At 36.7% G+C, this 15,808-nt stretch overlaps 1 protein-coding gene across 3 annotated transcripts in view; it reads right to left on the reverse strand.

Moving 5' to 3' along the window:
• Positions 1-15,808, reverse strand: part of COL12A1 (collagen type XII alpha 1 chain) — a 119,036-nt gene that overhangs the window by 56,708 nt on the left and 46,520 nt on the right. For all 3 annotated transcript variants that reach the window (XM_064597777.1, XM_064597776.1, XM_064597779.1), the window contains exons 21-27: positions 15,133-15,279; positions 13,431-13,570; positions 12,711-12,840; positions 4,812-4,954; positions 4,371-4,500; positions 2,325-2,465; positions 1,074-1,199 (exon numbers count right to left, since the gene is read on the reverse strand). In XM_064597777.1, coding sequence (XP_064453847.1) covers positions 1,074-1,199; positions 2,325-2,465; positions 4,371-4,500; positions 4,812-4,954; positions 12,711-12,840; positions 13,431-13,570; positions 15,133-15,279 — 957 coding nt within the window. The remainder of the gene's footprint in view (positions 1-1,073; positions 1,200-2,324; positions 2,466-4,370; positions 4,501-4,811; positions 4,955-12,710; positions 12,841-13,430; positions 13,571-15,132; positions 15,280-15,808) is intronic.

Genomic DNA, 15,808 nt, shown 5'->3' on the forward strand with positions numbered 1-15,808 from the left:
TGTGGTTACTAGAAAATTTTGAATTATGTAAGTAACTCTCATTATATTTCTTCAGAGCACTACGGGCTCTAGACCTCAAGTTCTTAACCACTATTCGAGTAAGAAATTATGTGCTGAGCACAGTGCCAGGCACTGGAGATGCAAAGTTGTACAAAGTAGGCAGTGTCTCTGCCTTCACTGTTGGGGGGAGGAAGGGGAAAGCAGAATAGATGGAAAAAACCAACAGGCAATCATAATTGGGTTAAATACTATGGAAGTACCCTGATAGGGAAAGAAAGAGACATCTCCGGAAGCAGCAACAAAATAGAGCAGGTGAAGAGGAGCCTAGGTGGGCTGCCCTGCATCTCCCCTGCCTCTCCACTGTCCAAGCCTCCCCTTCACCTGACATCCAACAGCATGCAATCTGAGCGCCACTTGCCTTGCCTTCCCTACATCATCCCATGTGTTGTCAATTAATTTTTCTTATCTCCACAATGAAATCATGACCTAGTAAGGGCAAAGATACTTGTATTTTGTTACCCCTGATAGCACTTTACCTCCAGTAAGATCGCAAAAAATCTTTCATCACTAACACAACTTTCCCAGAGAAAATGTCCAACATGCATCAAGAATATACTTCCTCCCCATTGCTCCCCTCACCCGCATGCATGTGCACACCCCCACACGCAAAACACACACATACATACACCAGTTAAGTATCTGGAAGATGAATTAATGACAGTGGTTGATAGAATAATAGGAGGATAAAAATTATCATAAAAGGAATGGACATGTTGAATCACCATACTGTATACTGAAAACTAATGTAACACCATATGTTAACTATAGTGAAATTAAAATTAAATTAAATTAAAATTTTAAAACTTAATTGAAAAATAAAAATGAATAAATAAATAAAAAGAATGGACATGAAGGTGGAAGATGGGAAGAAAATAAGTGAAAAGCATTCTGTGAATTCAAATATTAAATACTCAAAAATAATAGCACCAAGCAACAAAATGACCCAATAAGTTCAGTTACACAGTCACGTGATGTCATTTCTTAATTATCAGTGAAGCATGATCACAACTTACGGGTAGTTTCCTGAGCAGTCACTGGAGGAGACTCCCCCTCGTCATACACTGCAGAAACATCTACTGTGTACAGGGTTTGTGAGATGAGGTCTTTGAGAGGGGTGCTGGTCCGTGACCTGTCTACCTCTACCTATAATAGAGCAGTGGAACAATTTTAGGAAGGGTCTAGTTTTAACATGTCTGCTGTTCACTGTACCTCTTAGCACAAGAGCATAAGAATTGTACTACAAAAAATAGCAATGTTTTCCAATATGCATAAGAGTCCAGACCTGGAGACAGTTTAAATGCTTCCAAAGTGGGAAAATGTATGTCCTAGGGCTCTAGCTGAATGCTAGGGTTCAGTAAATAATGACCGTCTACAGATTCAAACAACCTAATCATTTTCACCAGCAGTTTCTCTGTTTCCCTTTGTATCACTGCCTTATTTCTCTCAGAAATGTTCTCCTGTGCATTATCTCATTTGCTGTGCACAAGAGCCCTGTGAGACCCACTGGTCACTGTGCCTCTTTTGAAATTGAAACCTAGAATGAAATGAATGCGCACATATGTATAAATTAGCTTTGGTGTAATCCAACTGACCAGCACAGTCACTAACTAGGGGCTTACAGGAACTATTTCTATCTTCCAAAAATGTCACTGAGATTCTGACATTAATACGCCCCCAAGCACACATAAGTTTTAAACCCATTCTCTAGTGAAAGCCCTCAATTTGCTCCCACTTTGAATTAGGTTGTCATGGAAACAGGTATCTGCCCCAACATCATCTCAAAAATGCTCATGGCCAAAGGGACACTCCTCTAAGAATCTATTTATTTACCCTTTCTCTAGTCCTGCTCCACTGTCCTATCTTCCTATTATCTGATAAACTCCCCTCTTCTTTCCTGCACCCCTAACTGGCTTTTATTTTTAGACACATTATCATATGATATTTTTTAGTAATTCACAGAATGCAGAGCACCATAAAAGATATCTGGATGAGAAGGAAGTACCATCTACATTCTATGACTCTTTGTCTACTAAGGGATGATGATTTTGAGAGTAGCATCACAGAAGAAAACATTTCTAAAACAAATACAACACAATCCAATATATTATCGATATTCAAAAATTGCTCTACCACTATAACAAGCTTTCAACACTATTTAATAAAGTGACAAATATTCAAAACATGCTATCCTCTGTACTTGTTTGGGTTCTGTTGTTAAACCTACTAGGAAAACGAATATTTCCAAATCCATTCTAATCTTCAACCTACCTCTTTGACATCGTCTTCTGGTGTTTTGTAGCGGACGATATATTTACGGACTTTTCCAGGCGCGGGTTCCCATAAGACATTCATGGTGCTATGAGCCACATCTCTGAGCCTCAGATCTCGAGGTTTGGGTAAAGGCACTGGAGATGCATCAGAAATGAGGTCCACAGGTGGCTCTCAACCACACAGCTCTAAAGCAGTCACACAAGCTTTCAAGGAGTTGTTTAGAGAAAATTAAACTGTGTGCAGCAAAATAACTTCAAACCAATAGCTCTGATGATAAAAGTACTACGATCCTACCAGGTAGAGCTCAAATCCTTTTAAGAAGGATTGTGTTTTAATAAGATAAGCTGAAATTGTTATTGCAATTCTAATTTCTCTTTTTAATGTAAACTTCTACTCTATTTTCATAAGCTCTTACTTACTGCTCAGCTAGAGTAAATCATGATTCACCACAAATGTACCACCACAAAAGCTCATGTTTCTTTCTCAGATATTTAAATCAGTTAAGATAGAAAACAAAATCAAAAGACTTATGCTCTCTTAAGAATAGAAAATGATAGAAAAACAAATGGTTATGAGAGTGAAGAATGAAGACAGGCCAAAATTAAGCACCCGATAAGCTTATAAGAAAATCCACAGGGACCTAAATTGTTACAAGAAAATCCAATTGATAAATTTTTGCCAAGTCAAAGCCTTACCTTAAAAAGAGTAGAGATGAGGATAACTAACAAAGAAATTTTCTTTTGTTATATGAGACAGATCTCACTTTCTAGCTGCCCGTTGACCAATTTCCTTTTGTCTCTCATTTCAACTCTGTACATACATCTCTCCTCCTGAATGTCTCCCTCCACTTCCATGATTCTGCACCTTTGTCCCTTCAATGTTTTTGTCTCTCGGCATCTCTCTGTGGCCTCCCTTCCTCCACTGGTGCAGTCAACTCCATATCAAACCCATGACCACACTTGCCTTTCATCCCACTATGACTTTTGGATCTTCTCTCCCAGCACTTTGAGAATACATGTCTCCATCCCTAGCTGGCTTCCCACTCTTTCCATCTGCCACTACCCCATTTCTACAAAACCACCAGGGTCTAATATATAAAAATTGATTATTTGTAGTCAATGAATTTATACTGTCCCACCCTTCAGGGGCTCTTTCTCTTTTCTGCCTTATCAAGCTTCTCAGTCCCCCTTCTCCCTTGAAGATTTCTTTCATCTTCTTAATTTCCTTAGAAATGTGGGCTGACCCTCAAATTTAAGCCAAGTCATCTATCTCATCATGACGTCAACAAGCATAAAACAAAATGTCCAGCCAGGAAAGGCAAGGGTCCTAAGTGCAATCCTTATCACGCCTCAAGAAAAAGCACCTAAATGCCAGTGAAACAAACCAAAAACACAAAAGGGACTGATCAACAAACACAAGAGAAGTGCAAACCACAAAGGAGTCCACATGCTCTGCGCCGCCTGGTATTACCTAGTGGTACATTCCCAATATCTAGCATAGTGACTGGAGTTAACAGATGATCAATACGTTTTTGGATTGAGTCAACTGATTAACTCACTTAATTGAAACAGACTTTTCCATATGTGCCATAAAGTACCTACTTCAGCAAGAGCTTGGAACATCTTAATCTTAAGTCTAGTATATCTTCCTCCAAAATTACACTCACCCAACATTCCCTTCTCACCAGTGCTATCTACCCAACTTCATGGATCTACAACAGTATCAACTTTAAGATGTACCATCATTTTATGCTCCATGCCCTGACACTCGGCCAAAAGTACACCATCAATTGTAAGAAACATCTCAGTATCAGCTGTGTTTAATGTGAAAAAGAAGGACATCCTAGGATCAATTTAAGATGCTGTCATAAGTCCAGAGTTAATTTTAATTCTCAAGTTTGATTGCCATAAAGAATAAATAACCCTATGACTTATGCATAAATTATCAAATTATCGATAGCACCATTGGGGGAAAGAAAAATCCTAATGAACATTATGTTTACAGCAATAAGGGAAGAAGGAATGCTGGCAATATCTTACACGTGACTTCCCGAGCAGTAACAGGTTCGCTAGTGAGGTCGTGCAAAGCAGCCTGGACTGTGACTGCGTACTCGGTGTTGGGAAGAAGATCAGTCAGTGGCACGTCATTCACTGTCGGCCCCACACGCATCTGCATATGGACATGCCAAAGGGAGATAAGACATTCAAATCAAATGTTTCCACTTACTGGGGATAGCCCATTACAACCTATTTGTAACCACTAGATGATAACACAACTTTTCTTTTTCATCTCTCTGAAATGAATTTACTTCTTCATGCCAATGTTTCTTAAAATGTGTCACAGGCCCCAAGTCTAATTTCTATTCTTCTGTTTTGCATATAAAGTTATAAATGCATTCATATGCATATGCAGTTTAATGCGGACTCGAAAACTATAAAGTCTCAGAAAGACCTAATGATAAAGAAACGAATATCTCCCACCTCTTTGGGTTTTCTTGGTTCGGTGGCATTGATGGGTTCGTATGACAAGGTGTAGCCAGTAGCCCCTCCCACTGGCTGCCATTGCACATGCATGGTGGTAGGGCTAACATCATAAATATTCATGCTGACCACAGGGACTGGTACTGTTGGAATGTAAAGGCAGACATCAGTCTAATTCCTGTCATTCTACTCATTTTTAATTGTTGTTTCCTACTTACTAAGTGATATTTATATATGCTAAATAGAGAATGAGTTGCTGTGAGAAGTCAGTGAGTGTCAATAGAATCCTTTCCTCTCTCCTGAAAAACCCAATCTCATTGTTTCATCTCATATTCAGGACTGCAAGTTACAACTACTTCATAGAGGAAGAAAGTTTAAATGTCAACTGGCATTCCAATAAGTCTGTATGGAAGCCAAAATAGATACCAACTTCCTGAGATTTCGATCTCTTTTTCTGGAATATCTTTAAGTTGACTATTTTCAGTCTACAATCATAGAATTTCATACATAAGTAACCAGCACAGTATTTTACTTCAACTTTCATAAAAAATAAATTTAAGTGAGAGTGTCATACATTAATAACTGTAACTTAGGGGATTCATGGGCTCTTTGAAGATAGGTTCATGATGCATGGTAAAAGATTTACAGTCTCCTCTTCATTTAATACCCATATAGCTTGGTATGTATTGTCCAAAGATTGAGTTTAAAATTTAAAGAAATTATCAGATTAATCCTGCCCATTATGAAATACATTATTTTCCACCTCCTAGGGTATAATATGAAGGCTAGTAAGAGAAAACGTGGAGGAGGGGTTCAAGATGGCAGCATAAGAACACTCTGAAATCACTTCCTCCCATGGCTACAGTAAATTTATAGCTACATAAGAAATCAGATCCTCTGAAAAGGATCTGAGAACTAGATGAACAGTGCCTCCACAACAAAGATAAAAGAGACATATCAAGCAGGTAGAAGAGGTAGAAACTCAGCCTTGCCCGGGACCCCACCCCAAGCATGGTGACCCTCAATTGGGAAGGAATTCCCAAAATATGGAACTTTCCCTCAAGAAGTGAAAGGAGTGTGCCCCCCATCAAGCACCTTGATCTTTGAGTCCAGCACCTGAAAGAGAAGCCCCTAAAATGCCTCATTTTGAAAAGTCCAGGGAATGAAGTCCAGGGGAACCATAAAACTGTAGGGAATAGAGAACCTGTTCGTAAAGGGCTCACACACAAACCCACTTGCCCTGAGATCCAGCATAAAAGCAAGTTTGGAAAGTGCCTAGATCATAAGTGAGGCAGACGTGCTTACTAATCTTAAAGCAGCTGCCAGAGAGGGAGGAACCTGCAGTGAGTTTCTCTAAGGACAGAAGCACTGGCAGGTGTCATTTTTGCAATCTCATTCTAACTTGCTAGTGACAGAACGTGAAGCACCATTTTTGGTGTTCTCCCTCATGTCTGCTAGCACCGGTGTGCATGTTACATGCTCCACCTACCCCAGTAGCAGTCACACCACAACCAGGCTGGGTGAGTGCCCCATATCCCACCTACCCTGCACCACAGCTGTGGCCCCACCACAGCCAGCAGGTGCACACAGTCCACACAAGAGATGTCCCACCCACAAGATGGGTGCCTGGCTCTGGAGGCCAGGGGAGACTGCACTCTGGACCCCATAGATCATCTCCTACATAAGATCACTCCTTCAAGACTGGGAGAGGTAGCAGTTTTGCCTGATACATACACACAGAGAGTCAGGCAAAATGAAGAGAAAGAGGACTATATTCCAAACCAAAGAACCGTACAAATTCCCAGAAAAAGATTTTAATGAAATGAAGATAGCAACCTACTCAATAAAGAGTTCAAAGTAATGGTCATAAAGATGTTCACTGAACACAGGAGAAATATGGATGAACACAGTGAGAACTTCAACAAAGAGATAGAAAATAGAAAAAAAATACCAAACAGAAGTTATAACTGAAATGAAAAATACACTAGAGGGGTTCAACAGCAGAATGGATGAAGTAGAAGCCCAAATCAGTGGGCTGGAAAACAAAGCAATGAATCTCAACCAGACAGAGCAACAAAATGAGAAAGAATTTTAAAAAATAAGGATACCTAAAGGGACCTTTAGGACAACATCAAATGGTATAATACTGGCATTATAGAGGTCCTAGAAGGAGATGAGAGAGAAAGGGCCAGAAAAATTATTCAAAGAAATAGTAACTGAAAACTTCCCTTATCAGGGGACGAAAGCAGACATTTGGGTTCAGGAAGCCCAGAGAACTCCAAATAAGATGAACCCAAAGAAAACCACACCAAGGCACATTATAATTAAAATGGTACAAGTTAAGAATAAAGAGAGAACCTTAAAATAGCTAGAGAAAATCAATTTATTCCATACAAGGGAAATCCCATAAGGCTATCAGATTTTTCAGCAGAAATTTTACGGGCTGGAAGAAAGGGTCATGACATATTCAAAGTGCTGGAAGTTAAAATTTTCCAACAAGAATTCCCTACCCAGCAAGATTATCATTCAGAATTGAAGGAGAGATTAAGAGTTTTCCAGAGAAGCAAAAGCTAAAGGAGTCCATCACCTCTAAACTGACCTTATAAGAAATGTTAAAGGGATTTTTCTACACTGAAAAGAAAAGACAATCATTAATAAGAAGACAATATATGAAAGTAATAATCTCACTGAAAAGGTAAATAGATAGTAAAAGTAGTAGATCAATCACTGATAAGGCAAGTCTGAAGGTCAAAAAGTATGAAGGTCAAAATGTAGTAAAATTAATTAAAATTACAATAATTGGCTAAAGGACACATAAAATAAAAAGACATAAAATGTGTCATCAAAAATATAAAATATGGGGGATAAAAATGTAAAGCTTTGGAATGTGTTCAAATTTAAGTTGCTATCAATTTAAAAGAGACTGTTAATATACATAGGATGCTACATGTGAACCTCACAGTAACCACAAAGAAAAACTTATACTAAATACATAAAAGAAAATAAAAAAGGATCTAAGCATAACACTAAAGGAAGCCAACAAACAACTAGGGAAGAGAGAAAGAGGGAAAAAAAGGACAAAGAAGAACTTCAAAACCAGCCAGAAAACAACAAAATGGAAATAAGTACATAGCTATTGATAATTACTTCAAATATAAATGAACTAAATTTAGCAATCAAAAGACAAAGAGTGGCTAAATAGATTTAAAAGAAAAAAGAACTGTCTATATGCTACCTACAAAAGTCTCACTTCAGAAGTAAGGACACATACAGACTGTGAAGGAATGGGAAAAATTATTCTATGCAATGGAAATGAAAAGAAAGATGGCATAGCTATATTCATATCAGACAAAATAGACTTAAAAACAAAAACTACTAAAAGACAAAGAGGAGCACCACATTACAATAACGGGATGAATCCAACCAGAAGATATAACATTTATAAATAAGTGTTTATTTACAAACACCCAACAAAAGAGCATGAAACTATAGAAAACAAATATTTGAAAACCTAAAGGGAGAAATTGAAAAGAAAACAACAATAGTAGGGAATTTTGACACCTCACTTATAGCAATGAAAGATCCTAAGACAGAATATCAACAAGGAAATATTGACTTTAATTGACACATTAGATCACATGGACATAATAGAAATGTACATAATAGATATATATATATTATGTATATAGTATGTGTATATATATACATGTATATACAAAATATTTCATCCAAAAGCCACAGAATGCATGTTCTTCTCAAGTGCACATGGAACATTCTCCAAGATAGATTACATGTTGGGCCACAAAGTAAGTCTCAGTAAATTCAAGAAGACTGAAATCACATCAAGCATCTTCTCTGACAACAGTAGTAAGAAACTAGAAATCAATTACAATAACAAAACTGGAAAAAATACAAAAACATGAAAATCAAACAACATACAATGGAACAACCATGAAGTCATCAAGAAAATCAAAGGAGAAATCAAAAAATACCTAGAGAAAACTGAAAGAAATATAACATACCAAAATCTATGATACACAACAAAAGAAGTTCTTAGACGGAAGTTCATAGCAATATAGGCCTACCTCAAGAAGCAAGAAAAATCTCACATAAACAATCTAAATTTACACCTAAAGAAACTAAGAAAAGAAAAACAAAGGAAGCCCAAAGTTAGTAGAAGGAAGGAAATAATAAAATCAGAGTCAGAAATAGAGAGTAAAATGAAATAGAAAAGATCAATGAAATGAAGAGCTGGAAAAGATAAACAAAATTGACAAACCTAAACAAAGAAAAAAGAAAAAGGACTCAAATAAAATCAGAAATTAAAAAAAAAGTTACAACTGATACCACATAAATACACAGGATCATAAGACACTAATACAAACCATAATATGCCAGCAAACCAGACAACCTAGAAGAAAAGGGTAAATTCTTAGAAATATACAGTCTTCCAAGACTGAATTAGAGAGAAATAGAAAACCTAAGTAGACTGATTACTAGCAAGAAGATTGAATCAGTAATCAAAAACCTCCCAATAAACAAAAGTTCAGGACCAAACAGCTTCACTGGCGAACTCTTCCAAATAGCCAATAAGATTTAATACCTATCCTTCTCAAACTCTTCCAAAAATTAAAGAGAAGGGAATGCTTCCAAACACGTTTTACGAGGCCAACATTACCCTGATACTAAAACCAGACAAGGATGACACAAAAAAAGAAAATTATAGGTCAATATCTTTGACAAACATAGATGTAAAAATCCTCAACAAAATATCAGCAAACCAAATTCAACAATACATTAAAAGCATCATACATTATGATCAAGTGGGATTTATTCCAGGGATGCAAGAATGGCTCAAATTCACAAATCAATCCATGTGATACATAATATTAACAAAATGAAAGATAAAGGTCACCTGATCATCTCAATAGATGCAGAAAAAGCACTTGACAAAATTCAACATCCATTTCTGATAAAAATTCTCAAAAAATGGCTAGAGAGGAAATGTACCTCATATAAAGAGGCCATATATGACAAACTCACAGATAACATCACATTCAGTGGGAAAAAGCTGAGAGTTTTTCTTCCAAGTTCAAGAACAAGACAAGGATGCTCACTCTCACCACATATATTCAACATAGTATTGGAAGTCCTAGACATAGCAACTATGCAAGAAAAATAAAGGTATTCAAATCAGGAAGAAAGAAGTAAAACCGTCACTATTTGCAAATGATGATACTATATATAGAAGACCCTAAAAGACTCCACCAAAAAGCTGTTAGACCTAATAAATGAATTCAGTAAAATCACAGGATATAAAATCAATATACAGAGATCTGTGGTGTTTCCATACACTAATCACAAACTATCAAAGAGACAAATTAAGAATAGCAATTTCATTTATAATTGCATCAAAAAGAATAAAATACCTAGGAATAAATTTAACCAAGGAGATGAAAGACTGAAAACTATAGGATGCTGATGAAATTGAAGATACACAAATACATGGAAAGATATACTGTGCTGATAGATTGGAAGAATTAATATTGCTAAAATGTCTATAGTATCCACAGAAACCTACAGATTCAATGCAATCCTTATCAAAATTACAATGGCATGTTTCACAAAAATAGAACAAATAACACTAAAATTTGTATGAAACCACAAATGATCCCAAATAGTCAAAGCAATCACAGGAAAAGAAGAATAAAGTTGAAGGTATCATGCTCCCTGCTTTCAAACTATACTACAAAGATACAGTAATCAAAACAGTATGGCACCAGCACAAACACACACATACATGTCAATGGAACAGAATCAGAAGCCCAGAAATAAACCCACACATATATGGATAATTAATTTATGACAGAGGAGCCAAGAATATACAATGCAATCAAAACAGTCTCTTCAATAAGTGGTATTGGAAAACTGGTCAGCCACAGGCAAAAGAATGAAACTAGACCACTACCTTATACCACACACAAAAATTAATACAAAATGGATTAAAGACTTAAATGTAAGACCTGAAACCGTAAAACTCCTAGAATCAAAACATAGATAGTAAGCTCCTTGACATCAGTCTTGGTGATGTTTTTGTGGCTCAGACTCCAAAGGCAAGGAAAACAAAAGTAAAATAGACAAATGAGACCACATCAAACTAAAAAGCTTCTGCACAGCAAAGGAAACCATCATCAAAACAAAAAGTCAATCTACTTAATGGGAGAAGATATTTGTAAATTATAACTCCAATAAGGAGTTAATATCCAAAACGTATAAAAAACTCATAGAATTCAACAGCAACAAGAACAATAAAACAAACAACTCAATTAAAAAATGGGCAGAGGATGTAAATAAATATTTTTCCAAAGAAGACACACAGATGGCTAACAGACACAAGCAAAGATGTTCAACATCACTAATTACTACGGAAATGCAAATCAAAACTACAATGAGATATCATCTCATACGTGTTAGAATGATTATTATCAAAAAGACCAGAAATAACAAGTGCTGGCAAGCTCACACACTATTGGTGGGATTGCAAATTGGTGCGGCCACTATAGAAAATGCTATGGAGATTCTGCAAAAAAGATTAAGAATAGCACTATCGTATGATTCAGCTATTCCACAACTGGCTATTTATTCAAAGAATACAAAACCACTAATTCAAAAGATATATGCCCCTCTATGTTCATTGCAGCATTATTTATAATAACCAAGATATGGAAACAACTGACATGTGCTTTGATGGATAAATGGATAAAGAAGAGGTGATAGATATATAGAGAGAGATATATATATATATATATACACACACACACAATATGTATATATATATATATACAATATGTATATAATGAAATATATATATAATGGAGTACTGCTCAACCATAAAAAAGAATGAAATCTTGCCATTTGTGATGGGCCTTGAGGGTATTATGCTAAGTGAAATAAACCAGGAGAAAGACAAATAGCATCTGATTTCACTCATATGTGGAGCCTATAAACAAACAAACAAAAACCAAACAATCAAACAAAACCAAATTCATAGATACAGAGAACAAATCAGTGGTTACCAGAGGGGATCAGGGTTGGAGGGTGGGTGAAAGGGATAGAGGATCAAGTGTAGAGTGATGGATGGTAATAGACTTTGGGGGGTGATCACTTTTTAGTATATACAACTGTTGACTTACAATGTTCTACACCTACAACTTACATAGTAAAGAGAGAGAGAAGAGATAAAGACTTATGGAACTGAAGATTAAGTAGAGTCAGTTCTCACCTTGGAGAGAGTGATGCCCACTTCTTTGACTTATTAGTGGCCTCCTTCCCCTGGAGTCCAGCCAAGAAGAGGGGAGAAGGAAAGAGTTTTTTCATATGGCCTCAGAAATCCTACCAGGCCTCAGAAACCCTGCCAGGAATAGGAGCAGGAACATCTCTGCCAAAAGTTCTACTCAAAGTCAAAGCCATTAGAGCTTCTCTAGTAAAGACCAGGAGGCAAAGGCCAGAAAAAGGATTGATTTCATTGACAGCAGGAAGATCTGACCACCTGCAAAACTGGAATAGGTCACCTCTGCACAGCTCGCCTTCCTAATCTTAGTCCCACTCCCCACATGATATCTTTCTTAAGAAGTGAGTAACTCTATGAAAGGTAAGTTATCTCTCTAAGTCATCTACGGCCATGACTACTCATTCCACCAGTGGGGTCCCATGATGGCAAGAACAACCAGTAAGAGCAGTTGAGTATTGAGCACCTGTATGAAGAACACACTCAGTAAATATTTGTTGAATGGCTATTGAATAAAAGAATGATTTGGAAGGCTGCCAAAAATCCCAAATGGAATGCCTCCTGTTTATCTTTAAAAAGATAATGAGAAAATTTTTTTTAATCAGACTTACAGGTTTTTTCTGTGCCCTTCAGAGGTTCACTATATTCATCTTCCACCACAGAATACACATTAACAACATACTCAGTTTCAGGCTTCAGATCTTTCAGTACTGTGCTACTTTCCAGTCGGCTCACATAAAACTAGGGGAAAAAATAAAAAAAATAATAATACCTTATGTTGTAATTGCTTCCCTCTTTTCTACTATAATTACAAAGTCGTTAACTGTAATGAACTTAGAAATTATATTTCAATGAGGCCATTGTCTTTTGTTTTTGGAAATTACCAGATTACAGTGAGATCTTAGACAATTCATATAATTTATTCTTCCAGCTGTTGTTTCCTTATTTGTAAAAGGAGTGGGTAAAACTAGATCATCTTTTTTTTTTAATTTTTAAAAATTTTTTTATTGTTATGTTAATCACCATACATTACATGAAACTAGATCATCTTTAATGTTTCCTTCCAACTCCATGACTCTAATATAAATTCACAAATAAATCAAGCATCCTTTAATTAAAAACCATATTGACATTCTGCAATTTGTAGAAACCATAGAATTTAAGCAAAGCTCTTTCCCTTTAATTAAGCCCAAATGAAAGCACTATTGCTGACTCAGTTCTGCCCCACTCTGCATCCTCCTTGTTCCACACCCAACATCTTTCTGAACCCTAATGTGAAGGACTCAATCTCACTATCAGGAAGGAGTGGGTTGTAGGTGTTGCCTACTCACTTCTTGACGTTTCCCTCCAGAAACTGGGTAGTATTCCACCTTATACCTATCCACACTGTCAGAAGGAGGTGTCCAGCTCACTCTAAGAGAACGATGGGTTCGCTCAGAAATAACTAGGTTAGAAGGTGCTTCCAAGTCACCTACACATGGAAATAAAATACATACGCTTTTTTCATTATCATAGCAAGGTGATGAAATTTTAAATTAGATTAAAATAGTATTATTCCCATATTTCAAACCTGTACACACATCCTATATACTGATACACAGTATATCAGTCTAGAGTCCTATTGCTCGTAAGACCACCCTGAATGGGTAGGCAAAGGATTCTTCAGCCCCAGAAGAATCAAGCCTGGGCTCATTGTCTTTCATTAAAACTTGGTCCCACCCTTCCTCATGGCACCACCAGTTTACCACTCGCCTAACTCAAAAACCTCTGAATCATCCTTGAATACGTCCTCCTTTCTCTAATCTTATACATATAATTATTGAAGGAGGATTTGTGTCCTGGCAATTCCATTGTCTCTATCACTGTTGGTACCACCCAAGTTCACCGCCCTCATTATCATTTGATTATTTATATTCATCATGTCTTATCTCCTTAACTATAGGTTATGCTCTGTGAGAAAGGAATTGGTTTCTTATTTATGTTTAGTTCCCCTACAGGACCTAGTTCAGTAGTAAGAGAAGCTAACCACTTTCTTAGTCAAGAAAGAAGAAAAACAACGAAATCTTTTAAAATTTGGGAACACCCTACTGCTTGTGATTGTGCTCTCTGTGGGTCGATAAAGTGAAATGACCAATGAACAACAGAATGACTACAGAAAAATATCTAGAATTAACATCAATGAAAATAGAAATATTAAGCTCACTATGACCATTAGAAAGATGTCCCCAGTCATAATTTAAAGAGAATTAATCCAATGACTTCATTAGCATGTCAATCATTCTCATAAAAACTCTTTCAACTGTCTTTGTAAAGCTGGGGAAAGCTTTTCCATTCTTAGTACTCTAACCTTTATTATAGTTGGGTCATAATCAAGCCTACAAAATTATCAAGCAATTTTACTGTCTGGGAATCTAGAATGAATGCAACTATTACATAGTTGATTAAAAAAAAATAAAGGAAAACAGATAAAAGATGTTTTCATCCCCACTCAAAGTCCTCTCCAACTAAATAAAACTACAACTCTCTCAGCTAATCCAGAGCCAGAAGCCTACAAATTCTGGCTTCCTGGCTGGTTTATTTCTCCAGGGAAAAGGTCAGTCTGTTGTTCAAAATCCAAAAAGAAAATCTGTAAATGTTTGGAGAGAAAAACTCAAGAAGGAAAAGTCAAATAAATGCATCCTCAATACCCAAAGCATATGAACAATTTCTACCACATTATTTGTTTACCTTCAAATAAGCTACAAGCCATTTCTAGTTTGCTGCCATCAGAAACAAATCAGAGAAAGAATTAGGGACTAAACTAATGATTCTAAAATGAGGGCATTATTTTCCCCAGCAGAGATTTGGCAACATTTGAAGATATTTTTAGTTGTCACAACTCAGGGGATGCCACCAACATCCAGTGGGCAGGGCCAAGGGATGCTGCTAAATATCTCCCAATACACGAAAGGGTTCCTTTCCCCCATCCCCAAAATAATTATCTGACCCAAATATCAATAGTGCTAAGGGTAAGAAACCCTGGGCTAATCTTACCTGGACCTTTGACACTGTTACACAAGTTAATGGTGAGGTCATCTACAATCTTAGAGAGTGACTCAAAATCTGCCACGTTGTATGCATGGGTATCATCAGGATCTGTTGCAATCATCTTTAATTCATCTTCATCAGCATTTTTAATACCTTGAAGGAAAAAGGACATACTCAAATTAAAAGCATTTGAATTTTCTTTTTTTTTTTAATTTATTTTTATTTTATTTTATTTATTTATTTGAGACAGAGAGAATGAGAGAGAGCGTGCACATGAGAGGGGGGAGGGTCAGAGGGAGAAGCAGGCTCCCCGCTGAGCAGGGAGCCCGATGTGGGACTCGATCCCGGGACTCCAGGATCATGACCTGAGCCGAAGGCAGTCGCTTAACCAACTGAGCCACCCAGGCGCCCAAAAGCATTTGAATTTTCAATGTTAAAGCAGAACATATATGTGATTTTCCTCAATAATAAAATGATTATCTATAGTTACAAAATAGAAACAAAGAAAAAATAATATAAACTAAAGGCTATTCTTAATTAGCTCCTTCTAAATGCTTCTAGCACCAATTTCCCACCAAAAAGTGTCTCTTGAGTGTTTTTTCTGGAAAGTAAAATAATGGCTATCAAAAATAAACATGGTGCCGTGGAAAACCAAACAGGAATTTTCCTGAATCCTATTAAT

The sequence above is a fragment of the Mirounga angustirostris genome, unplaced genomic scaffold (genome assembly GCF_029215605.1).
Source record: "Mirounga angustirostris isolate CCGP_5_RB_7025 unplaced genomic scaffold, mMirAng1.0.hap1 SCAF_8, whole genome shotgun sequence".
NCBI lineage: Eukaryota > Metazoa > Chordata > Mammalia > Carnivora > Phocidae > Mirounga > Mirounga angustirostris.